Source organism: Amphiprion ocellaris, chromosome 19 (genome assembly GCF_022539595.1).
Source record: "Amphiprion ocellaris isolate individual 3 ecotype Okinawa chromosome 19, ASM2253959v1, whole genome shotgun sequence".
In the NCBI taxonomy this organism is placed as follows: domain Eukaryota; kingdom Metazoa; phylum Chordata; class Actinopteri; family Pomacentridae; genus Amphiprion; species Amphiprion ocellaris.
The window spans coordinates 15,886,254-15,912,506 of record NC_072784.1 but is presented as its reverse complement, the minus strand read 5'-3'; the positions used below and the strand labels follow the sequence as shown (position 1 = coordinate 15,912,506).

Genomic DNA, 26,253 nt, shown 5'->3' with positions numbered 1-26,253 from the left:
TTGTAAAGACTCTTTTTATGAAGCAAGCTTTATTTATATAGTGCATTGAAGAAACCACCAAGCTTCACCAAAGTGCTTTACAGTTCAAAATAGAAAAAAGACATAATCTGTGAGGAAATATACAGAGCAAGATAAACGATGACATATGTCAAGGTGTCAATGCCCAACTACAATTAAAAGCCAGAGAGTACATATATGCCTTCAGTAGGCACTTGAAGGTATCAAGAGACCGAGCGGTTCTAATTTCAACAGGTATGCAGTTCCAAAGCCTGAGTGCAGACACAGGAAAGGCTCAGTCACCTCTGTTTCTGAGTCTTTAAGGACCATCTGATTGGCCACCCTCAGCGATAAAACTGAAGCATGGACATGTAAAAGCTCAGAAAAATAAGAAGGTTCCAACCCATTTAACACTGTTTAAAACAAGCAATAAAATCTTAAAAACAATTCTGAAGCTGATATGAAGCCAGTAGAGTGAGGCTAAAACTGGAGTGATGCACTCCCGTTTCTTTGTCATTATTAGAAGTCGGAATATGGTATCAAAGGTAAACAAAGCCCAAGAAGAATTAAGTGTGATCTTCTGTTTGTGGATGTAGTAATGTCATCTAGGATTTTTTTCGTCTTTGGAATCAACATTGAATTTCAACAACACTTGAGGGTAATAAAGTGGTGAGTAGCTAATCAAAATCAGCCGACCAACTCCTCATTACTGGAGGTCAAGCTGAACTTTCCATTTTCATAATTATTTCACGCTAAAAAAAATAAAGTGTGACGGCTGCAGGGTGAAAGATTCTGAAGTGTTAGAATTCATTCAGTCAAACGTTGCCCTCTTAGCTGCTGTGGCTGCTCTGTTCACTCCCAGATGAACTTCAGATTCAGATCACCGAGTCTCTCCTGAATCAACCGATCGACTCGTTCACTCTGTTCCACAGTAAATGTGTTTTTCCAGTCGCCAATCTGACCTGTAATGAAAACTAAAGTTAACCTGACATCTGTCTACATGTTTCTGCTCAGGAGCTGCAGTTTAGTCACGTTACCTTTGCGCATGAATTTTCCATTCAGCTTCTCCTTTGGCAGAAACTCGTAGTTGGCCTTCGAGTCTTTCTTCATGGTCTTAAATGTAGATTTTTCCACAACCTGCTCGATGGCAGCTTCACTCAGGTTCTTCCCTAAGAAGCTGCAGATCTTCTGCACTGCTCCCTTCAGGTCCTGAAACAGAAACCAACAGAGAAAAAAAATCTTAAACTGATGAATAACTGACTACAAATGAACAACCTCAGGGAAAAAAAATAATATCCCACCAAAATCATGTCCTCATAGTTGAGGAAGAGGATGTTGTACTGGTCTTTGTTTGAATGCCACGCTCTGATGTGGTCAAACCAGGATGCTCCTCCGACTGTAGAAGAGAACAGAATATCCACTGAGTTTGTGTGCAACGAGGTAGCTTTGCTCCTATACAAAGTTTCAGTCATGCTAGCAGCACAACTGCAGCAATAATCCAAACTTCTTGTCAGTCATAGTTGCCATGAAATCAATTTCAAAGACTTTCATCATCCTTATTTACAATTGGCAAAAGTTGCCACAAAACTTGGTTATCGCTGTCTTAGCTGGTGTGACTTCATTGCAAGATGATCTCTAGATATATAACTACTCAGAACCTGTGGACTGGAACACACCTATCTTTGAATTTATCCCCAACTACACACCTGTAAAGTCCTGTGACTGCATCTTGCACAGTTGTGATGCTCTTATGTTGTGTGTCTTCTGTCCAGAGACACAAAAACAGGCATAACAGCTGCCAAAGTGCCACCTTTGAGGTAGTTCTTGCTACTGTAGGTGTCTCCAGGACACATAAGACGACACACAGGGTGAAAACTAACCCTGCCATAATGTCACGACTGGTGGAGTCTGAAAGTGGCCTAAAACAAAAGCAAAATCGAGTCCAAAACATCTAAAACCATTTGAAAACGAGTCTAACGCTGGTCTAAAATAAAATATGAAGTCAATTTAAAACTGTTTTATGGCAAGTTCAAAATGAGTCTAAATCATTAGAAATGCTTAAAATAAATGATACATTTCTTGAGTGAAAATACACATTCCAGACTTTATTAATCTTTTTGTTCCTGATCAGATGGTTATCAGTTAAATTTATCAGCCCTAAACTCTGCATTCATCATTTTACAGGTAGTAGAACAGAGATATCTCACTGTTTCCCGTCAGGTACTGCTCCAAAAATTCCTCAAAGTTCTTGGGAACCTGTAGTGCGGTAAAGACGCTGCTGAAGTGATAATACGACACGATGTTGTCCTTCGGGTTCCGCATCACATAGATGATCTGACATAGAAATACACAGAAATCAGATGAGTCTCTGTGCCAAACTCCACTGAAATACTTCACTTTTTAATGGTACATTGATTTTTAAATCATACAAACACAGTAACTTGTCACTGCCAAGGCTCAAAAATAATTAAAAGTCCTAACTGTGATACACTAAGTCAAATGTTCTGCTCTGCATCATGTTTTTTTTTACTGAAAAAGTCAAATATTATATCGCTTTGTATACATTTGTAGCCCTTTTTGACTTATTTCAACCTGCTTATTACCTTCTCATGAAAACATCACAGAGCCATGCTTAACGATTAAAACTGAAAAAGACATTTTACACATTAAATATCAGGCCATAAATTATTCCTAAACAATACAGTACAGTTTGTAGATAGTTGCTGGAGCAAAAGCAGAATTTTAAAGACACTACCTGGGCCTTGTACTATAACTGTTTTCTTCTATTTCACACAGTCAATCCAGAATGGGGACTAACACTGAATATATCAGCTGCAATGCATGAGCTCACAATAGACACGTTTTTAAAATACATGATTTAGCTTTTAGGTGCATCTACTAAATACTGACTTGTAGGGGGTGAGTATTTATGTGTTCACTTAATTAGGGTCTGATCACTGAATGGTGTGAAGACTCTATTGAAACCCATAGGTTTATTATTATTCTGAGATTCTTTTCCTGTTTTTTGAAACTCAAATTTGGCGGCCTAAAAATACTCCAAAACGCGTGAAACTCTGCACACACATCAGGACCGGCGAAAAATGTGATATTTTAGGGGAATTGCATAGGTGTGTGTCAAAATGGCTCAATAGCGCCACCTGGAAAATTTCAAACATTTACTGCAGCCAGTACGGATCATCTGCAGCTATGAAATTTGGTACACATGTAACACTTGAAGATAAACAAAGAGGTCTATTACAACGATGCCCAAAACACAACAGGAAGTTGTGACATTTTGAATTATGTGTCATATTTTGGACCAACTTTTGCACATTTTCAAAAACTATGAACTCAAACAAGGTAACCCCGACAGAGCTGAAATTTGGCCAGGATGTACACCAGGCATGGGTGATGAAAAGTCTGAGGGCGTGGAAATGGTGGCCCCCGGAATTTTGATGTTTCGCCATAAAACAGGAAATACTATGTAATTGGTCTGTACATGCTCCAGCCCATCTCAAATTTTACGTGTGATCAGAGTCCAGCTCTCATCACATCCATAGGCCAATATACAGTCACAGAGATAGCGCCACCTGGTGGATGGACAGGAAGTGCTGTCTAAATAGTCTGTACGTGCTCCAATCTGCCTGAAAGTTTACATGTGTGATCAGAGTCCGGCCTTCACTAGATACATAGGCCTAAATACACTCTCAGTCACAGCGCCACCTGGTGAACATGCTTGGATCCACTGACCAGCAAGGATGTGAGGACCTGATTAATGTTGCTTGCAGCTTTAATTTATGTTTTATATTTTCAATGAATTAACATTACTTTGTAGAAATCTGCTTTCACTTTGACATTAAAGAGCCTTTTTTGGGGTAAATTCTTGTCAACAAAGCCTAATTAAATCGACCATGATTCAATGTTGAAAAGTAAAAAGAAACTTCTAAAGAGGTTAAATACTTTTTATAGCTCCTGTATATCCTCTACATGGTGTAAGCTGCACCTTCAGAGCAGTTTACAACAGATACATTTATAAAGCATCTGATTTAACTTTTATTTATCATTATCCCTATAAGTAAGAATATGAATAAGAAGAGGAAAACAGATGACTTTTAGTTTTCTAAAGCTGTATTTTAAATTTGTGTTTTCCCTGCAGGACTGAGGTTCCATAAAGTGCTGACCTTTCCCTTCTTCTCCTTCAGTCCAGGAGGCATCAGTGTCGGGGTCAGATGGGAGGCGAAGAGCCGAGGAGAAGGCCGCAGGGTGTAATCTTGTCGACCCTCTTTGTATTCCAGCCAGGGCATCTGCTCCAGGTTGTTTGGATATTCGTTGAGACCCCCAGCCATCTCACAGATGGAGATGATGATCTGCTGAGTCCAGATGGTGCCTGTGAGTAAAATAAAGGTAGGAAACATTACAGCTGATCAGTTAATCCAGGACTAACCCTAAGCAACGATGAACGGTTCCTTGCGTCTGTAGCGTATGTCGGGCTGTGACACAAAAGTGAAGCCGTTGAGACGTAGCTGACCAATTTCAAGGATTATATCACAAAGTTTCTAGGAACGGTACATGTAAACATTGAGCATTTTTCAGAGTTACAGTGTGCTTTATCAGTTTGAGGCAGATTTCTAAGAGTTGTCTAGGGCAAAATGACACAGACAAGTATTAGGAAAATACTAAAGTGTAAAGTGGTGTTTAAAACAAGAGGACAAAATATACTGAAGCCAGTGTAAAGAGACTGAAACATACTGGGAGTCAGTTTAAACAGAAACATACTGCTAGCCAATAGAAAGAGAATAAAACATACCAGTAGTAGTTACTGTTTGAAAATTTCCAGGTGGTGCTATTGAGCCATTTTGGGTCACACATATGCAGTTACCCTAAAACAGTGGTATTCAACTAAAATTCAAAGAGGTCCAGTCAGCGAAAATGTCCAAAACATCATAATGTCTAACTTGAATTAGTGTGATATATGTTTATATTAACTAGTAGTTTTATTAGCGTCTGCATGTAATCAATAACTGAGCATCAAATCAAATAAATTCAGAATGGTTCAAAAACATTTTGACAACATTTATTAATAAATAACTTTTGATATAACTGTGCATCTTAAAATAGAGTCCAGAACTTGAAAAAATAACTGAACAATCTTAACCAACTTACATACATCTTTAACAATACCTAAAAAAATGTAAACACTGGCCCCTTCTTGGCCCCCCTAGTAAAATTTGTCTAGAACAGCCATTGAATTGAACATTTTTAGATTTTTTTCCTGTCATATATCCCTTCCCTTGTATCCCTAATAATGTATAAACAGAAGTAGTCTCACTGACCTGATTTTGGGTAAGTGACGAGGAAGACATCGCTGTCTCTGATTTCAAAGCTCTGAAGAGAATCCATGTACTCTGCAGTTGTGAGGCCATGAAAAAAGACATAGTCTTTATACCTGCAGAGATTGTCAGAGATCTTCTCCATATTAGCTCTGAAGCACACAGACAAAAAATGCAGAGAAAATGAGCAGAGGAATTGAAAACCTCACAGCAGTTGGACTCTGGACTCTGATAAGTGCAGAACTATGAACCGCTGGTAAACACCATAGACTGTATACAGTTATATCAATGCAGCAGTAATATAAAGTAGAATAAAATGGAATATATCCAGGTAAAGCTCAAGTTTTAATAAAAAAAATGAACTTGAGTAAATGTACTTGGTGTCTCTCCACTACTGCTGAACAACACTGAGAGCTTCATTTAAACCAAACAGGATTTAAAGACGAAATTATCGTGTGCTGCTGCTCTCTGACCATGAGTTTACTCTCTATATCCCGAGAACACACTGAAATTAGAGCTGGATGCGGTCATCAACTAGGCATTGGTCAGTGAAAGTAGAATTCAGTGTCCTCAGCCAACCCATGGGAGCAGACAAACATCAGAGGAGATCATTACTATCAGCATTTTTCTTTTTTATGAGACAGCAACGCTTTGAGCCTTTGATTCTACAGCAGGGCGATTCAACATTTCATGGCTTCAGTGGACATAGATTCAAAAATTTTATTGGTCATATGAACAGTGAAATGCAAAGGAACTGTGGAACAAGAACAGGACAGACAGACAGACAGAGACAGGGTTTTAATCACTGACATAAAGACGTTATATTTAATAGTTATAGTTCATTTTATAGCTCAATAAAGTAATTTGAGGACACAGAGATTGTAGTAATTATTTTACCAGCATCTGATGCAGGTAAGAGGTCATTTTACAGTGAAATCTTACGCAACTGGTTTGATTGCAAACAGGAAGACATTCAATTTCATACATATTATATTTCAATGTCATTTTGACATTAGAATAATCATAAAACTTTATAGCTAGTTGAAGAGACAGCCTGTTGGTTGTCCTCACTGCAAATATCAATAATGTAATAAAATGACACATAGTCCGTCAGTTCAGCTTCATCATCAAGGAATTATTTTTTCTTTAATGTGAAACTTCAGCAGCGACATTTAAAAGAGCAGAATAATGAGTCATTATATCAGAAGAAAACAGGAGGCATTCAGACACATTAAACTGACCACATCCTTAAATACTGTAAACGGAATCAGGTTTTCCTCTTTCACACTGGGAGCTGTTATGAGATATTTTTTCCACAAAATTAAGAAAGAAGTTCATTGTCTGCTATGAAAAATAGTTGAGGCTGCTTTATGCTGCCCAATTTTTTTGCTTTTTTATTTTTTTTATTTAGAAGGCATAACCCTTCTTCGCAGTTGCATTTGAATGAAGACTTTCAGTATTCAGGAATGAGTGCATAAGATTTAGGGGGGAAACTGTAAAACTGCAAAAGGGAGAATCTTACCCAGAGGCAGAAGGCTGTGAGGGGCCTGACAGGAAAGTTGACCTCAGCAGAAAGTTGATATCATCCAGACCAGCTCTGGTTTGAACCAGCTCACTTTCAGCGGCACGTGATACACCAGAAAATCCAACTGCTTCTATGAAACAGCTACATTTACTTTAAATTTTATTTTACTTACAATATGTCCTCCTCTTTTGTTTGTCTCCATGCTGCTTGTGTTGCTTCTCTCTTCCCCCAGTTCACAGGTATTTCTGATTCAGCTCCTCATCTTCTTCTCTTTAAACTCATAAAGAGCTGTTCTGCACTAAATTTCCCCCTAACTATATTTAATTCAAAGATGTTCAGTTTACTGTTACAGAGGAGGAAATGAAGCAGATAATATTCTGATGTAACTTAATCCCACTCAGAGTTTGGATGTATTGTCTGAGTGATATGATATTTGAAAAAATTACATCTGAGAGTAAAATCCAAGCAAATGTTTAATATTTGTTAAAACATGTACAGATACATTACACAAATCATAACTTGGCAGAATTTATGTTGCATGGAATTTGCTCTAATTATATTTTCAAAAGGCAGTAATCAATACTCTAGAATGAACATCTTAATGTTATATTTCTGATTATTTAAACATCTGGTTAAGTATGTATGACAGTTTTCATCTGCTATTATGTTGAAACAGGTTTCATGAAAGGTTCATAAATTCAGTCAAGAAAAAATGTACTGCTTAAATAAATCCAAAAAATTACTAAAATTGTGTAAAATTCAAATTAAAGAAAATTAGCTAAAAGCAACTTAAATTGTACAATGAAACAGAGTTTAATTTTCATACATGGTTCATTTACATCTAATGGTTTTAATATATGATCATAGTGTTAGCACAGCGCTGTCTGTTCACTGATTTCTACTGTATCACACTAGACTGTTGTCCTCTCAGTGTTTCAGCCATTTCATCAGAGGGAACTTCCATCTCTGTTTTCCTCTCTTTGTCTTAAACTTTGGATAAAATGGTGTCTCCAGCGCAACTTTCTTTTTCTCTGATGTCGGTTGGCCTTCATGCAGGGAGTCATGGATCTTCTGCCATGAGTTCATCTCTGAGCTCCACAGAGCAGCTCTGGCTCTGATGAGCTTTGAGACTTTACTCTCACTGCCTTTAGCCAGACTGATGCTGTCTTTGCAGATGAAGAAGATATCCATGCCAAGGAAGAGACCATTGAATACAAAGGAACTGGCCCTGGCTGCATTGGAGAGAGCAACAGGCCCTTTGACTGCTGCATGACCAATATCTGGGATATCTGCAGCCAGCGTGGATATGCGACTTAAGGCTTTCCCCTCCTGAGCCACCAGTTTACCAACGTTAGCACCAACGTTAGCACCAACTTTAGCAAGTGCCACACCTACTCCCACAGCCACGTCTACGTCATTTGCTTCCATTTTGCTGACTGGTTGATTGACCACCTTCTCCAGACATTCCTGGAGACTCTGCACATCCTTCATGAAACCCTCAAAGGTTTCACCAGCCTTCTTTTGTTGTGCAGCATTTACTCCGATCTCTGTGATGGTGGTGACAGCACTGTTGACTGCGCTGCCTATTCCCAGCCCAACCCCGGTCATTGTCAGAGCCAAAGAAACTCCAGCTGTGACAGGAATCAATGCCAAACCAACAATGGACAGCACACCTCCAACCGCCCCCACTGAGCTGCCGGCCACACTGGAGATCTTTGCACCCATGTTCATCCTGTCGAGCTGAACAGCAATCTCCTCCATCTGGTGTAGAAACTCCAGCATCCTGGGCTCTCGCTCTTTGAACTGACTGATGAAGTCTGAACAGGACACTTCCTGGAACAAGAACACCATCCGGAAGGACTGGTTCATCCTGAGAGGAGAGCAGAGGAAATTAATTTAGAGACTCTTTCGTTGAAGGCTACAAGATAAAACATTTCAAGAGAAATATTCATAAACTACAATAAAAATAATACTGAGGTCCAAACTCCTGCTTGACGAGATCTGGACTGCCTCTAGTTCCATTCAGTTACATTTCAGGCAACAAGACCTAAACAGCAGATCTTTTAAATCCTGGTTGTTGTGAGGTGGGTTCTCCATGGATTGAATTTGTTTTTCAGGCACAACCCACAGATGCTTGCACGGATTAAGATCTAGGAAATTTGGTGTGCAAGTCAACACCTTGTACTCTTCATCGTTTTCTTCAAACCATTCTTGAACGAAATTTCTACTGATAATACACTTATCGGTATTAGGTATTTCATGATTGGATAACCACTTGACTTCCTGTCCTTTCTTGGGCCACTTTTGGTATACTTCATACCAGGAACACCCCACACACCGGCTGCTTTGGAGATTTTCTGACCCTGTTGTCTAACCATCTCAGTTTGGTCCTTATTAAAGCCACCAAAAGCCTTTCTTTCATTAATGTCCTTCTCTTTATCTTCTTCACGGGATTGGGTCATGATGGCAGCAGGTTCCAGATGTCCCTCACTACAGCAATGTTTCCAGTTCCTCCTGCTGTGTTCTGAAACCGTTCCCAGGTCAAGTGTGATATGTATTGTCTCCACTGACTTCTGGGTCTAACCCAGGAGAGGCCATGTTGCTGCATGACTTGCAGTGTTTGGACTATAGTCTTTATGCAGAGCAGGAATGTAAACAAACACTTTATGTACTGCACATTTGTATGCAGTTTTGCAGTATGTATCAAACAGTCTTTTGAAGACCTTGCATTAGTGTGCTGACATAATATTTGGGATCAAAACACATTCCTGGGTAAAATTTACCTAATTTCCTCAAATTGATTGATGTGATCAAGCATCCTTCGTAGGTCGTCTTCAGTCAAGTCCACATGGAGTTTCACCACAGTTTTCACTGTCCTTTTCATACGAAAGTCACTGAAGCAGCTGTGAAAGACAGTTTGACTTATTTTCTACAGTACAAGAAATTTATTGTGCAACATGTGTGTATCATTTAGTTTCTGCAGCATCAGTTTACCTTTTATCCAGCTTCTCACAGATGGTTTTGGTGGTCTGTATGTATCTGTCCAGCTGATATGCCAGCACTTCCACATTCTGAAGTTTGGCAAGGAAGAAGGCCTGTGAGTCTCTTTTAAACTCCAGGAGGAGAGGGCAGATCTGTTGTGCAGCGCTGATGACCACCTCAACATATTCAAAGCTGATGTCTTCGGGCAGGTGTAACACCTGGTTCTCCATGAACACATGCAGTGAGGTGACTGCCAGCTTCTCCACTGCATCCAGGAAACAGTGGAGCTTCTCCAAACCTCCCAGTGTGTCCTTCAACACTTCATCCAACTCCTTCTCCAGCTCTGCACGCCTTTCGTCATCATTCAGGGTTACCTTGCTCTTTAGATATTCCACAAAAGCCTCACCTTTGTCCTCTGACTCAGTAACATGGCTGATGTCAAGGTCGATTTTGTCTGCCCTGTTTTTGATGTCAGTCATTATGTCTAACTCTGTCTTTCTTGAGGTCTCCCATTTTGGGAACATATGACAGAAGTTTCTCATTGTATCGATGTGATTGAGAGTATCTGTGATGAAGCGGCACAAGGCCTGTTTTAGTTCCTTTCTGTAAGACAAAACATCATCTATTTTGAGATTTAAAAACAAATTCAAACGAACATACATACCAGTATAGGACAACCTGGGCCTATGTGTGAAATAGGTGTTCACATTTCTTGGTTTTAATATCAGAAAGCCCAGTTTAAAGTCATCATGTCCTAGTTATGGTTTTAACTCCAAAATGTACAGTGTTGTCTTCATATTTATATCTGCTAACAAAACCTGATCCAATATATGTCTATATGTTTTTTCCTTCATTTTACAGCTTTCATTTAATTACAAGAACAGCCTAAAACATAATAGAATAAAAATAACAAGATATGAATAACGTAAGAGTCTAAGAGCCACTCCGTATCTTCAGTGTGAATTAAACACTAAACGTCAGCTGCAGTTTATTTGGAACTGACTGCAACGCCTACTTTAAAGTTCTGCAAAATTTAATCGAAGGAGACACAAAAATGACAAAAAAATCTCTACAGACCGAAAATGACAACATAAAGACACAAAGCACCTACAAAGAGAAACAAAAAAGTGAAAATAGCCTGCTGGTTGCAGGGTGGTATGTGACCAGCAGATTTCACCAGAGCACAAATGGTTCCACAATGAATGCAGGCCTTTCAGAAAGTTTCATATTTGCAATTCTTAAGTGATATTCTAGATACTTTTAGGCAACGTTATTTGCAGTATTACAGAACATATTTTAAACTGTGAGAAAATAATATCGTGACTGAGTATTTAACCAAAGCAAATTTCTATTTAGGCACTTTGACCATGTGAGTGATTAATGTTACTGTAGAGAATCAGTAGATTGTAAATAACAATGGTTTTCTTTTGTTGCACTGAATATTACGTTATGTAGTAAGTTGAAGCAGACAACCAAAGACCGAAGCAGAAAAGACACAAGTTGAGAAGTAGAAGGAAAACCTTAAAGCAAACAGTAGAGACTCTCACACTGAGCTAAAATCAAACACCTGCATATAAATTAAATGAAACACTGTTTTTAAAATCTTTGTTTTTATGACACCGACTGAATGTTGGACTGCACTGTCACTTCTACAATGCAGTATGGTAGGTCACTCTGTTAAGGCAATGGAGGGTCAACAGGTTCAAAGGGATGAGCTCATGCATGTGTGAACAGAGCAGTTCAAATTACAACACAAACACAGAGGGAGTGTGACTCTAGTCTCTGCAATGGATGCCATTACTCCACTATACCTTTACATAGCAAACAGCTTTTTGATGCCATAATAGAGTTCAAAATCTTGCATAATGCATCAGTGTATATAAGGGATGCATTTTTTAAACAGTTTTCTTGAGAAAAAGTTGGCAGCTTTATAAATCAATAATCCATCAGTCATCAAAACGGATGATGTACAGTGGACATTATCAGCACAAGGAATAACCCTTTGCCAGCTAAACTATGCCTGTTAGCCAACACTGAACTGCTCATAGCCCAAGCGACTGCCTCACAAGGTCACTACAGAGTTAAACAGTAAGAGACTCTGCCTGGTGGAACAACTAAGCAAGTCTTCTGCCTTATCTGGCAGTAAAGTTTTTAATAATTTGATTGCGGATTAATCATTAACATCCCTAGTATATTCACAGTGTTTAACTGCTGTATCTGTTGTAGGTGGAGCTGATTTTATCGACTAGATACAGAGACATTGCACTTTCCAAAGGGCATAAAGATAAATCGGTCATGAGACGATTAAAGGGAAATGACGACAGCTTGGGTGGGGCTGCATTTTGAAAAATTTCATATGATATAAATTTAAATTCAATGTTAAAGCTTGGAAAGTAATTGAAGCAGGATAAAGTGGTAGAATGAAAAATTCAACACGGCCTCCGGAAATTTAAGTCCTTTTCAGACTTTGATTTGTAATGTTGCTCCTTTTATCAGTCTGCTAAAGTGACAGCATGTGGTCATTCAGACATGTCATTTTCACATTAATGTTTCTCACGGCACAGATTGAAAAGTTTGCCTTGTGGCATAATGTATATTATTGTACTAATAAACAAAGGACTAAATTCAGATCCAGCAAGTAACAAATTATTGAATTGCTTATATATAGCTTATAAACTGTAACTTTGTGTTTGACAGCTCACATGTCTGAGGTGATCAGAAGTACACAGTGGGACTTTCTGTTCTGAGATTCTTCAAGTTGCTTCTGTTGTTCCACCTGCATAAAAACGTGCAACTGACTCTCTTTTAAGACACTCATATGGATCCTGCTACTGTCGGATGCTGCACGTATTAAATTAGTAAAGTAAAAACTTGTACAAACAGCTGGAAGCAAATGAATGAATGATGATGACGCTTAATCCTCATTAGGGTCATGGGGGGCTGGAGTGTATCCCAGCTGACTTAGGGTGAAGGCAGGAGACATCCTGGACAGGTCACCAGTCTATCACAGGGTTACATATACAGACAAACAATCACACTCACATTCACACCTCCGGACAATTTAGAATCACCAATTAACCTCACCATGCTTTTGGACTGTGGGAGGAAGCCGGAGTACCTGGAGAAAACCCACGCATACACAGAACATGGAAATTCCATGCAGACAGATCCAGGAAGAAACTAAGGATCTTCTAGCTGCAAGGCAACAGTGCTAACCACCAAGTCACTGTGCAGCCCCCAAAGCCGACATGACATTCTATATTTGTGTCATTAATCTGAACTGTTCTATATTAAGTGCAGTAAAGTTCTCTCTTTGACATTTCAGTTTATAAAAGATGTGAAATAGTAGAGCACAGTAAATGCCTTAAAATTATCATTATCAAAGTTCTTCAATGCTCTGCAAAAGGCACACACACACTCAAACCTTACCTTGCTGGAGACATCTTTCACCTCTATGTATTCTGCTTTCAAGTCCTTATTAGAGCCTCACTTTTATCCGCAGAAATAAAGGTGGAAAAAGATGGGATTTAGGGATTTGCTGTGCAAAAGAGATCACTGACTCACCTCTCGACTAAATCTGCTGCATTTATCCCTCAATAATAAACACGTTCGGACATACAGGTTGTACTGGACTGTTCAAGGTTCGGCAATCGGATGATCGACATCTGGATTTACCATCCTTATCAACTTACCTTTTATTATCCAGTGGTGTCTCCAGATTTTTATCATAGGGTGCATAGATAAAATAGTCTAGGAGAAGAGATGTTGCGCTGTACTCGAAGGAAACTTCCTAACACGGATAATTCGATCCAAGTCAATGTGTTAAACTACAGCAACGATAAAATGTGTTTTCATTGTTCCTCTGCTACCCATATTTTGCATTAAAGATTAGATCCGTTTTGTTTCCACAAAATTACGTGATTAACTAAATTTAAAATTTAAATGATCTTTAGCTTTTGAAACTAAAAGTTAAGTTGGAAAGTTTCCCATTTTACACAGGTGAAATGGTTTAAGTGCTCAAATTTATTTGTCTAAAGCGCATGGTCTCAAAAACTTGTTCCCAATATGTGAAGAGGGACTTACAAGGCAGACCCTCACAATATTGTGCTGTAAATTCCATTAATGCATCAGGAGACTACAGTGTTCAAGGGGATCTGGTCTCTGGAGCCCTTCTGTGGGTAAAACAGGAACACATCTGAGTCCTTCTGACAAGATCTTTAAACTGGGAACTAGTGTGAGCAATAGGGCTGCAAATAATGATAATATGTTCTGTTGATTAATCTGTTGGTTAGTTATTTGAATAACTGTTTAGTTATTTGGTCTTCAAACTGTCAGAAAATAGTGAAAAATTTTAGTTTTTCCTAAGGCCCAAGATGATGTCATCAACTGTCTTGTTTCAGAACAGAATAGAACAGAATAATATAGAATACCTTTTATTGTCATTAGAAATTTTACAACAAAATTAATCTATGTTTCAGCGCATTATAAATACAAACAAAGTGCATGAATTAATAGTTAAGTTGCTAATTGGTACTCAGGTCCAGACAGTTAGCATGAATGTTTCAAGGTATTCCATTTCAGCCATTTCATCAGAGGTAACTTTTATCTCTGTTCTGCTCTCTGTCTATATCTCTGGATAAAATGGTGTCTCCAGGACAATTTTCTTTTTCTCCGATGTCGGTTGGCCTTCGTGTAGAGAGTCATGGATCTTCTGCCATGAGTCCATCTCTGAGCTCCACAGAGCAGCTCTGGCTCTGATGAACTTTGAGACTTCAGTCTCGCTGCCTTTAGCCAGACTGATGCTGTCTTTGCAGATGAAGAAGATATCCATGCCAAGGAACAGAGCGTTGGCTGCAATGAAACCAACCCTGGCAGACTTGGAGAGCGCAAGAGGCCCTTTGACTGCTGCCTGACCAATATCTGGGATATCTGCAGCCACCCTGGGAACGTTACGCAAGGCTTTCCCCTCCTGAGCCACCACCTTACCAGCATTTGCTGCAACCTCTTCCATTTTTAATACCTTCAAAGCAGAGGCACCATCAACAAGCGCATCAATGCCTTTACCAACATTAACACCAACTTTAGCAAGTGCCACACCTACTCCCAGAGCTACATCTATGTCATTTGCTTCCATTTTGCTGACTGATTGATTGACCACCTTCTCCAGACATTCCTGGAGACTCTGCACATCCTTCATGAAACCCTCAAAGGTTTCACCAGCCTTCTTTTGTTGTGTAGCATTTACTCCGATCTCTGTGACGGTGGTGACAGCACTGTTGACTGCGCTGCCTATTCCCAGCCCAACCCCGGTCATTGTCAGAGCCAAAGAAACACCAGCTGTGAAAGGAATCAATGCCAGACCAACAATGGACAGCACACCTCCAACCGCCCCCACTGAGCTGCCGGCCACACTGGAGATCTTTGCACCCATGTTCATCCTGTCGAGCTGAACAGCAATCTCCTCCATCTGGTGTAGAAACTCCAGCATCCTGGGCTCTCGCTCTTTGAACTGACTGATGAAGTCTGAACAGGACACTTCCTGGAACAAGAACACCATCCGGAAGGACTGGTTCCTCCTGAGAGGAGAGCAGAGGAAATTCATAGGGAATTAATTTAGGCTCTGTCACATTGTGGCCTTTGTTCAAGTCACTCTGATTCGTACACTGCCCATTTTCCCTGTTTCCAACACATCATCTTCAAGAACTGCCTGCTCACTTACTGCCTAATATATCCAAGGATAATCAAAGTTATGTGTTCACCTGTCAGTGGTTTGAATGTTGTAACTGATTTAAGCAGAGAAGTACTTTGCGCTAAATGCTAACTCTAGCAAGCTAACAAGCTCATATGTGGCAGCTATAACATTCACCCATCATATTTAGCATGCTAACATTTGCTAATCATTGTTAAACACAAAGTATAACTGAAAGACAGTTAAAGATCTAATTAGTTCGGCAGAAGTAACAACCAATACAACAAAATCCAAAAACCAAATCTGTGACAACTTGAACAAGTAAACAGAATTTTTGGTTGAGGAAGATCAATAATAATAGTATAGTTTGATTTTCAAATTATGTACTTTAAATTAAAAGCTATAGATCAGTGTTTTATGTTTAGCTGCTTTAACTTGTGAAGCTTATTGTTTATATCCAAAAAGAAAAAAAATATTACAGGTTATAGATGATATATATATTTGTAACATGTATTTATGTAACACAAATTGTCCCCATGTACATTTTATCATACAACTGATAGTGACATTAGTGTTGCAACTACCTGACGGTGATGCTAGAGGAAAAATTAAGGTATTAGAGGTCATCTTGTCAGGCTTTATGTTTCTGCACCAAATTTTACAACAATCGCCTCATTAGTTGTTGACATATTTCACTCAAACATGTAAATGTAAAACTTTAAAGTGAAGTCAGTCGGATTCATCATCTTCTGACTGTGGATATCTGCATCATTTCATGTTTTGTGGAAATACTTCTAATACCTGCTGAGATATTTGGTCAGTTCCATCCACTGGACCATGTTGCTCAGACAACAGTCTTTATGCAGAGCAGGAATGTAAACAAACACTTTTTGTACTGCACATTTGTATTTTTTTTCGTATCTATCAAACAGTCTTTTGAAGACCTTGCACCAGTGTGCTGACATGATATTTGGAGCCTAAACACATACCTGGGTAGAACTTACCTGATCTCCTCAAGCTGACTGATGTGATCAAGCATCCTTCGTAGGTCATCTTCAGTCAAATCCACACTGAGTTTCACAACAGTTTCCACAGTTGTTTTCTGGCAAAAGTCACTGAAGCAGCTGTGAAAGACAGTTTGACTCATTTTCTACAGTACATGAAATTTATTGTGCAACGTGTGTATCATTTAGTTTCTGCAGCATCAGTTTACCTTTTATCCAGCTTCTCACAGATGGTTTTGGTGGTCTGTATGTATCTGTCCAGCTGATATGCCAGCACTTCCACATTCTGAAGTTTGGGAAGGAAGAAGGCCTGTGAGTCTCTTTTAAACTCCAGGAGAAGAGGGCAGATCTGTTGTGCAGCGCTGATGACCACTTGAACATATTCAAAGCTGATGTCTTCAGGCAGGTGTAACACCTGGTTCTCCATGAACACATGCAGTGAGGTGACTGCCAGCTTCTCCACTGCATCCAGGAAACAGTGGAGCTTCTCCAAACCACCCAGAGTGTCCTTCAACACTTCATTCAGCTCCTTCTCCAGCTCTGCACGCCTTTCGTCATCATTCAGGGTTACCTTGCTCTTTAAATATTCCACAAAAGCCTCACCTTTGTCCTCTGACTCAGTAACATGGCTGATGTTGAGGTCGATTTTGTCTGCCCTGTCTTTGATGTCCATCATCATTTCTAACTCTGTCTCTCTCCAGATAATCCATTTTGAGAACATCTGACAGAATTCTCTCACTGTGTCGATGTAGTTGAGGGTATCTGTGCTGTAGCAGCACAAGGCCTGTTGTAGTTCCTTTCTGTAAGACAAAAGATCATCCAGATGTGAAATACGAAAACAAATTCAAACAAATACAATTGTAAAGCGCCTATAAAATGTATTGTTATGGAAAATACATCTTCTCCCAAGTCACAGTTCTCTGGCTGTCTTTTAGGATTTCCTTATCTTTGCTGCATTTATTTCCCCTCCTCCCCATACAAGCCTTCCAGGGCCTACTGTCGAGCCTCACATCATGATGCTGCCACCACCATGCTTCGCAGTGGGGATGGTGTGTTTGTGAAGATGTGCAGTGTTTTGTATCTGCCAAACACAGTGTGTACTCTGACGGCCAAAAGCTCAGTTCTGGTCTCATCAAACCACAGAAACTTCTTCTGTTTTATGTCAGAGTCTATCACAGCCTTATTGTGAATTTTATTTGAGATTTGATATGTGTTTTTTTCTGCAGTGCCTTTCTCTTTGCCATTTCCATAAAACTTTGATTGCAGAAGGACAGGCAACAGTTATATGCACAGTCTCCCTCGTCTCAGACAACTGAGGCTTGTAACTCCTTTAGAAGAGTCATAGGTGTCTTGGTGGCCTCCCTCACTGGGCTCTTTCTTACAGAGTCATTCAGTTTTTGAGGACGGCCTGCTCTAAGCACATTTATACATGCACCATGTTTATTTTCATTTCTTAATGACAAATTTAATTCAACTCTGAAGGATAGTCAGTGACTTCAGAATTTTTTTTAAATACATCCACTGATCTTTGCTTTTCAATAACTTTTTCAGAGCCTTCCTTCTTTTGTCTTCATGGTGTGGTAATAGCCAGGGGTACTGATTCACTAGTAACCAGACATTTCAAATACAGATGTCTTTCTAATATTTTAATCCCCTGAAACACATTCATTGCACTCACGTAATCTCCATTTCCCATTATTATGTGACTGGCTCCGACTGGCTGCACTTGTCTTGAATTAGGTAAGTCACTTTAAAAGGAGGTGCATATTTATGCAGTCACCCTTTTTACATTTAGTTTTTTAAATTAAATGACATTACTTTGTTGAAATCTGTTTTCACTTTGACATGGAGGAGTATTTTCTGTCAATTTTTGTCAAAAGCCAAACTGTATTTATCATGACAAAACATTTAACTGTTGTAGATGCAGCTGATTTCATTGACTTTATACAGAGACTTTGCACCCTCTAAAGGGTAATGTCCACTGCATGCCCACTGTTGCGTTATGTGTTAGCTTCTGCATTCACTGTAACAGAAATGGAGCAGAACTTCAAGCTTAACGTGGGTTTATTTCTCGAACCACAAACAAAGACCCACAGCAGCGTTCCATCAGAAGATCAGGCAGCATAACACTAGTTTTATTCTACGTGTCTCTGTGGCTATAACCTAATCGTTTCATTGCTTTTTCACAAATTTCATCTAGCAGCCACACTTTACGAAACTCATAAACTGTTTTCTCATTCGTACTCCACCACCTGCAAAATGCTGTAAATATGTAGCACATTTTTTCAAATACAAACATGCTGTTTCAAAAAAATTTAAATAAATCAAAAATTTTTGCAGTGTTTACGAGAAATTTAAATACTAATAATTCCAAAAATGGAATGATTGTGGCTTCACAGATATCACAGCTGGTTTAGAAATCCAGAGCATTTTTTTTTAAAGATGCTGAGATCTGATGATGAGAACCTGAAGTCAAGACAGAGAGGAAAGCTGGAATCCTGACACCACTGCTCCATATGGCTGATCATACTATGACTATACGCAAATATAGAGAGACAAAATAAAGGATATTGAAGCAGGTTACTGATTCATCCTTATACAGACACTTCAATGCACTAAATAAAGTGAAAAAATATTCTTAGATAATAATGAAATAATTGATGCCTGTTGTGATCTGGGAGTTGTGAGTGACAAGTTACAGTTTAGTGACTACTAAAAAAACTTTTCCCAATGACTTTCCCACAAAGACTTTCCGTCCATCTGAGTTTGGACAGTTTTTTTTTTTTGTTTTTTTTTTTTAAATCAATCACTAATTAATCACTACAGGTTAAAGACACCGATCACGATCGGTTTGCAACTTCTTTTAACAAAGAGGAATCAGTAATCGTATCAAAATAAGTCCCACTTCTATTATATTTGAGTTTATTCTGTGAATATGTGTGTCACGTGTAATGGATTGTATTTGCTGGAGAGGGCTTAGTTTTTGCGAAATCTATGGATCGAATCTCTTTTCTTCCCGTATTTATTTATTTATTTGCTAACAAGTTACAAACGCGTGTATTTTTTTTTTTTAAGTGTTCTCTTAGTTTTTCTGTTTCAACAGTTTTCTTGGCTGTGAGAACAAAAGCAACTGTAACAAGGCTCGGTAGCAGAGAAGTAAAAAGTAAAGTGATGCCTCAAAATGAAAAAAAGTGGACCCACACTGAGACCTACCTTACAGCAGACATCTCTGTCCTCTGTGTGCGCCGCCTTCAGCTCCTCAAGTTTACCCGCAGGAATAAAATAAAGACAGAAAATAATGGGGAAACCCTCTGATTTACTGGGAGCGCCTGAATCTGCTGTAATCAGCCCTCACTGTGGACTTCATCGGGTGACACAGAGGTGTTATTTCCCTTTAGTTTCGTTTCCTCGACTTCAGTCACACCCATTTCTGTGCCGCCCTGTTCAAGGATCTGCGTCTGCTGCTGTTTGCAAGTAACAAAGATCATTTGTTGAACACGCATGCCTTCATGGTGCCTTCAAGTGCTGCCGGAAATGCGCAGTGAACTTCATAACAGCTGAAGTTACTGTTTACCAATGTAAGGCAGTAACTGAAACACACCGCTGGGTGGTGCTGTAGCACTGCGTGTTGTTCGGCTGAGTCAAGGCGTTCCAGCTGTTTGTCTTTTCCAGGACACCGTAGTTTAGACTTGTTCCGCAGAGGGCGCCATGTTTCCAAAAGTATTGATTGTTCTTTTACTGTTGTTGAAGGTAAGCGGTGCTCCTGGAAGCCCACATTTCGTACAAAATGTGTAAGCTGAACTGCAGTTAAACAATTACTCTTTTTAAAATACGTTTCTGTGAAGTGATAAGCACTGTTTCGTCTGAGTTTAAGGACTGTGTGTTTAGAATTAAAGCCTGAATGACCTTTAATAGTGTGTGCTAATATCTGTACTATGGGCGGGTAGCTTTGTGTGAGTGCAGTATGACATGTTATTATCTTCTAAGGGTTAGCAGCTGCACGTGTATCTTATTGGTTATTTTTGCACAATGAATGGAAAGGTAATGCTATTGTTTAGAGTATTACAACGTGTGACATGGATTTTTTTGTTAATTTCAGCCAATGAAAGTTAAAACAGAAGTATTTTTTTCTTCTTTTACTGCTGTTGAAGGTTGTACGTGCAAGAACAGTGGGCACCAATTACAGCCTCCATCACAGCCTCCATCACAACTAGGACCCCCTACTGTCTGATCCTCTTCTCTCTGCATGACACCACGAAACACCACGAAACACCAGGCAGAGCTACGCAGGGTTTGTGGAGAGCCGCCCCAGGTATAGCAGACACACAGAAACTTTGGGTTACACCAACATGAAACATTGTTTTCCAGGGGCCCTGCACGTTTTTTTTTCATTGGATGGCAACCAAAAAAAACAAAACAAAACAAAAGCCATAACTGGATTTCATGACATATGTCATATTGTTGTAGTACAGAGGCCAGTTGGAACTACACATATAATTTGGTGTCTAATTTATTGTTAATTTTAGCTGTCAAAGTGACCACAGAAAAAATTGCTGAGCTGTGTTGGAGGGAGGAAAATGCCACTCATAGGAAAGACATCCATAGTGTGTCTATGAGTCTTTAAATACTGTGGTGAGCTGCATTGAAGAATGTCAATGGAAAATTGATTTCTGTCTTTTATGCACACTGTAGACTGCAAATGCTTTCGATTTGACACACAGGAGACACTAATAAAGGTGAATGTGGCAGGAAGACATCAAACACTACACTTTACACTCACAATCCTAGCAACACTTAACTAAATTAACCAGGCTAACTAAACCACAAAAACACAATAAAACACAAACATGAATAACACTATAACGCAAATAAAAACCACAATAACGACATTTAAACTCCCAACACCCCGAACTCCCATGGTGCATTGCAGCGCAACAGTCCCGTCTTAGCTACCGGCTCTGCGTTTGTGACAATACTAATATGACACAGTTACTCTGCTGTGTAGGATTTCTTAATATATGTTTGTAAGGTTTTAATAGTTTCTTCACCAATTATAACTGTAAGATTATTAATAATGTTTCTCCACCAATATATAAAATGTAGGATAAATGTTTGCTCAAATGGGGTTAAGGTTTTTATGCAGAATTATTATATAGTCTACCTGATATTTGACCAGTGAAGTATTTAGATTAGACAAATATAATAATGCAGCATATGAAACACTTCTTGTTGCGCTGTCAAGAAGAGCTTCAGGAATTGTAAGGGGAATCATTTAGCTTGACAGGTTATGTATAAAATTGAGGTAGCTGGAATCTATACAAGTTAGGGACCAAAATGCGAACAACAAAACAATTGAGGCACTGAACTTATATTTATGCACATTTATTAAATTAAATTAAACTAAACAATAACAACAACAATAACACACATTAAGGTGAATAACAACAACACAAAACAAAAAGGATGGTGAAATGTGAATGATGGGAAAAGGAAGGAAGAGAACGCGATATTTTAGCGTAACACTGGGATTAATATTACACTTGAAATATGGTGTTCTGAGGCAAAGGGTAAAATAGGCCACACCTGAAAGCAGCCGTCAATTTGAGAGTAGGCTAATTTGTTAGCTTGTAAGTTTTATCTTTGAAAAGATAATTTGGGTAAGTTGCACCAAGTTCCAGTGACTGAAAGATACTTGCTTGCCATGATGATGATGACGATGATGATGCTGCCTCGGTGGATGGTCCGGTCGGCCTTTGTTGATGTGGGGCAGAACAGCAGTGAACAGAGTGGAGCCTCGGAGTCGGGAGAAGGAGAGCTCTTAGAAAGGAGGACTCTGATGGTAAAGGAGAGCTCTTTCTTCGAACGGCGGACTCTTGGGTTGGAAGACTCTTCCGGGAGGACTTCTGGGTAAAGGAGGACTCAAAGTGGTGCTTTCAGATGTGGTCTTTTAAAGTGGACCTTTGCATATCATAGTTTTTATTTTCTTTTTTGTTTGTATACAGCAATGTACATATAAATGATACAATTCATTAAGAATATGCAGAATTTATGTTACATGATAATTTGCTCAAATTGTATTTTAATAAGACAGTAATCACAACAGAGTGAACATGATGTTATATTTCCTCTTTTATAATTTCATTATTTAATGTGATAACTGACAACTAGTCATTTAGCTGTTGTGACTGTTGTGAGTAGCACAAAAGTTAGAAAAATATCAGTATGACACCATCTACGATAAAGGAAGAACTGTACAAAAGAAATTAATCAGAGTTTGCCTGTATTAATAAAGAAATAGTACATGATATCTGAAAGTGAAACACTAAAAAAAATTGATGTAGAAGAATGTGCAGATAAAAGATACAAATCATAAAGAATATGCAAAATTTACAGTGTGTTGCATAAAAAGTGTTCAAATTATATTTTAATGAGACAGTAATCACAAAAGAATGAATATGTTAAGGTTATATTTCTTGATTTCTCATGTCAGGTGATCTATATGCACCATAATGATGTCTGTGGTTATGTTCTAAGACAGGTTTCATAAAAGGCTCAATAATCTCAGAAACAAAGTACATACTACTCAAAAAATAACAAGAAACTTTGCTGTTGTTCTTTCAGTGTTTCGGTCCTTTCATCAGAGGTAACTTTTATCTCTGTTCTGCTCTCTGTCTACATCTCTGGATAAAATGGTGTCTCCAGGACAATTTTCTTTTTCTCCAATGTCGGTTGGCCTTCGTATAGAGAGTCATGGATCTTCTGCCATGAGTCCATCTCTGAGCTCCACAGAGCAGCTCTGGCTCTGATGAACTTTGAGACTTCAGTCTCGCTGCCTTTAGACAGACTGATGCTGTCTTTGCAGATGAAGAAGATATCCATGCCAAGGAAGAGAGCGTTGGCTGCAATGAAACCGGCCCTCGCTGTCTTGGTGAGCACAAGAGGCCCTTTGACTGCTGCCTGACCAATATCTGGGATATCTGCAGCCACCTTGGGAACGTTACGCAAGGCTTTCCCCTCCTGAGCCACCACCTTACCAGCACTTGCTGCAACCTGTTCCATTTTTAACACCTTCAAAGCAGAGGCACCATCAACAAGCGCATCAATGCCTTTACCAACATTAACACCAACTTTAGCAAGTGCCACACCTACTCCCAGAGCTACATCTACGTCATTTGCTTCCATTTTGCTGACTGGCTGATTGACCACCTCCTCCAGAGATCAACAGTGTGTCGACTGAATCTGCTGTAATCAGCCCTCAGCAAGGAATTTAACAGGTGGAACAGGTTTTATTTTCTTTTGGTTTTGTTTTCTCATTTTGAGCTCCACCCATTTCTGCAGTACATTGTTCAAGTATCCGATGTCAGATGGTATTTGGAGATAAGACAATCATAGCTGGACTTGTTGAATACAGATTCTTCATGGTCGGAAATGTGCAAGTTACCTGAATAACAATTAAAGTGACTGTTTATCAACATAAAACATCTTTTTCCAGGGGCCCTGCAGAGGTTTTTCATAGAATAGCAAACAAGAAAACAAAAACCATAACTGAATTTCTTGCGTTCTGTTATGTTGTTGTTGTAGTACAGAGACCTGCTGTAAATCCTTATATACCACACATACACTTTGGTTTCTCATTTTACAGTTAATTTTAGTTGTCAGTGTGACCACAGAAATGATGGTGAGCTGTATTTGAGGGAGGAAAAATTCACCCTTAGGCAAGATATCCATAGTTTATTTATGATTCTTTGAATACGAATACAACTCAGTCTGCAACATACAATATCTCAATCTGCTTTACAGCAAACATCTGTTTTGTTTACAAATAATTTTCTGATCTACTTTGGCTGAAAAATACCCCAAAACTCGAAAATTATCTTTAGCTCTGGAACATTAAATACAAAGTTGGAAAGTTTCCCATTTTACCCCGTTGAAATGGTATAGGTGCCCAGATTTATTTGTCCAAAGCATGTGGTCTCAGAAACTTGGTCTCAATGTGTGAAGAGGAACATTACAAGCAGTTTCTCACAATATTGTGCTGTAAATTCCATTAATGTGTGTGGAGACTACAGTGTTCAAGGTGATCTGGTCTCTGGAGCCCTCCTGTTGATAAAACAGGAACAGATCTGAGTCCTTCTAGCAAGATTTTTAAATTGAAAACTAGTGAGACACTGGTCACTGATCATACCAGTCAAAAGTTTGGACACACTTTCTCATTCAATTGAATGGAAAGTGTGAGACTAGTGTGAGTAACAGGGCTGCAACGAATCATAATATTTACCGTCAATTAATCTGTTAAGTTTTTTCGATTGACTTAATTGTAATTATTTGGTCTTCAAATGTCAGAAAATTAAGAAAAATGTCGGCCAGTGTTTCTCAACTTAAAGATATTCAGTTTAGTCTTATAGAGAAGGAAAGAAAGTAGAGAATATTCAATTTTAAATACATGGACTTAGGTGGTCAGAAAGGTTTTGATATATCATCTACTATAAAAGCAGAACTGTATAATCCTAATTGAACCTTTGCCTGCTGTTTTGTCGCTAAATCTTGTAGACTGTGGTTACCTTCATACCAGCCTCAGTCATTAAAGTTTGACTTTTGTTTCTGTAGCCTGCCTCCTGTGTTTGCATCTGGACCCTCTGGCATCCCATAGAAGAGCAAATGCATCACTAATTTTAATATATTCATACCTTGATGACAAAGATTAATTTATCAAACTGCTTAAACAAAATGCTAAATCTCATCTGTCTGTTACCTTAAACTGCTGCTTAAACTACAACACGACTGTTAATTCTGCAGCTCAAACCACTGCTGATACTCTGACTGCTTTACCAGCTGACAGTCTGACCACTCAGGACATTTAATGCAGTTGATATTTTTCTTTAATTTGCAAGAATACATGAAATGAAAATGAAATGGTAAATAAATGAAACAATAAACAATAAATGAAATAATAAACAATAAATGAAGCAATAAACAAACAAAATAATAAACGATAAATGCAATAATAAACAATAAACGAAATAATAAAAGCTAAATAAAATAATGAACAGTGAATGAAATAGTAAACTATAAATGAAATTGTAAATAATAACAATGAATTACTCCATAACTTGTACAGAGCAACAACAACACAGAGTTCTAAACACTCTGCCAAAAAATCTGCGGACTCTTTTCAGAGGCCTCCTCGGAGTCTTTCTGTTGTCCTGAGCTTCACCCGTCACTTCATCAGTAAGTTCAGCAGCAGTGGAAGTTTCTGCTGGACCATCATCAGCTGAAACGGCGTCATTTAGGTCAGTCTGAACGATGACGGTTGAAGCAGAGCTGAGCGCAGCCTCATTGAGATCTGCTGTTGAAGGCTCCTGTGGACCTTCTTCGGCAGAAGCTGTCTGAAGAGCTGTATGGCAGAGCTCTCTGAAGCCTCATCAGCAGCAGGAACGGTGTTGTTTCTGCACGTGTCATCTGCAGAGGAGGTGGCTTCATCTGAGGCTTCATGTTTACAGCAAACAGCAGGAACATTTTCAGCAGCTGAGCAGCCGGCAGCTGATTGTGTTTGCTGAGGCGTCGCCTTCCTCTGATGACTGAACCACTGGAGGGACGCTGAGACCAAGTGACTGGATGGAGAACAACAACAAGAGAATGAGTAAAAGATTCAACAAACCAATCAATGACTTGAACATTCCATCACATAAACCATCCAGCATCCATCCAGCCATCACTTACTGAGAG

General features: G+C 39.0%; 4 protein-coding genes and 1 long non-coding RNA gene across 5 annotated transcripts in view; 1 reads left to right on the top strand and 4 right to left on the bottom strand.

The window, feature by feature from the left end:
- On the bottom strand, positions 1-5,559 carry sult3st1 (sulfotransferase family 3, cytosolic sulfotransferase 1). The gene is made up of 6 exons (XM_023293245.3): positions 5,331-5,559; positions 4,179-4,384; positions 2,205-2,331; positions 1,299-1,393; positions 1,035-1,206; positions 1-959 (listed from the first exon to the last, which is right to left on the bottom strand). The coding sequence occupies exons 1-6, from the start codon at positions 5,470-5,472 to the stop codon at positions 850-852; spliced, it is 852 nt and encodes a 283-aa protein (XP_023149013.1). The 5' UTR covers positions 5,473-5,559; the 3' UTR covers positions 1-849.
- The window catches only part of bcat2 (branched chain amino-acid transaminase 2, mitochondrial), a 242,702-nt gene that overhangs the window by 43,535 nt on the left and 172,914 nt on the right, over positions 1-26,253 (bottom strand). The gene's annotated exons all lie outside the window — the stretch shown is intronic.
- LOC129347490 (uncharacterized) lies at positions 4,263-25,133 on the top strand. Its single transcript, XR_008599625.1, has 2 exons — positions 4,263-4,401; positions 20,679-25,133. It is a non-coding gene; the product is annotated as an uncharacterized LOC129347490 (long non-coding RNA).
- LOC111583999 (uncharacterized) lies at positions 7,313-13,495 on the bottom strand. Its single transcript, XM_023293250.3, has 4 exons — positions 13,264-13,495; positions 9,847-10,437; positions 9,636-9,755; positions 7,313-8,722 (listed from the first exon to the last, which is right to left on the bottom strand). The coding sequence occupies exons 1-4, from the start codon at positions 13,275-13,277 to the stop codon at positions 7,780-7,782; spliced, it is 1,668 nt and encodes a 555-aa protein (XP_023149018.2). The 5' UTR covers positions 13,278-13,495; the 3' UTR covers positions 7,313-7,779.
- Positions 14,252-20,042, bottom strand: LOC111583990 (uncharacterized). Its single transcript, XM_023293241.3, has 4 exons — positions 19,741-20,042; positions 16,737-17,327; positions 16,528-16,647; positions 14,252-15,410 (listed from the first exon to the last, which is right to left on the bottom strand). Exons 1-4 carry the CDS (start codon positions 19,752-19,754, stop codon positions 14,459-14,461), a joined length of 1,677 nt encoding a protein of 558 aa, XP_023149009.1. The 5' UTR covers positions 19,755-20,042; the 3' UTR covers positions 14,252-14,458.

What these genes read in the sequence shown, in the direction of transcription:
- sult3st1 (XM_023293245.3), bottom strand. Translation starts at nt 5,472, where the DNA reads ATGGAGAAGATCTCTGACAATCTCTGCAGGTATAAAGACTATGTCTTT. An exon ending in CGTCACTTACCCAAAATCAG is followed by an intron (nt 4,385 to 5,330) that starts GTCAGTGAGACT and finishes TTTTACTCACAG; the next exon opens with GCACCATCTGGACTCAGCAG. An exon ending in ACTATGAGGACATGATTTTG is followed by an intron (nt 1,207 to 1,298) that starts GTGGGATATTAT and finishes TTTCTGTTTCAG; the next exon opens with GACCTGAAGGGAGCAGTGCA.
- LOC111583990 (XM_023293241.3), bottom strand. An exon ending in TGTGAGAAGCTGGATAAAAG is followed by an intron (nt 16,648 to 16,736) that starts GTAAACTGATGC and finishes TGTCTTTCACAG; the next exon opens with CTGCTTCAGTGACTTTTGCC. An exon ending in AGTCAGCTTGAGGAGATCAG is followed by an intron (nt 15,411 to 16,527) that starts GTAAGTTCTACC and finishes CTCTCCTCTCAG; the next exon opens with GAGGAACCAGTCCTTCCGGA.
- LOC111583999 (XM_023293250.3), bottom strand. An exon ending in TGTGAGAAGCTGGATAAAAG is followed by an intron (nt 9,756 to 9,846) that starts GTAAACTGATGC and finishes TGTCTTTCACAG; the next exon opens with CTGCTTCAGTGACTTTCGTA. An exon ending in AATCAATTTGAGGAAATTAG is followed by an intron (nt 8,723 to 9,635) that starts GTAAATTTTACC and finishes CTCTCCTCTCAG; the next exon opens with GATGAACCAGTCCTTCCGGA.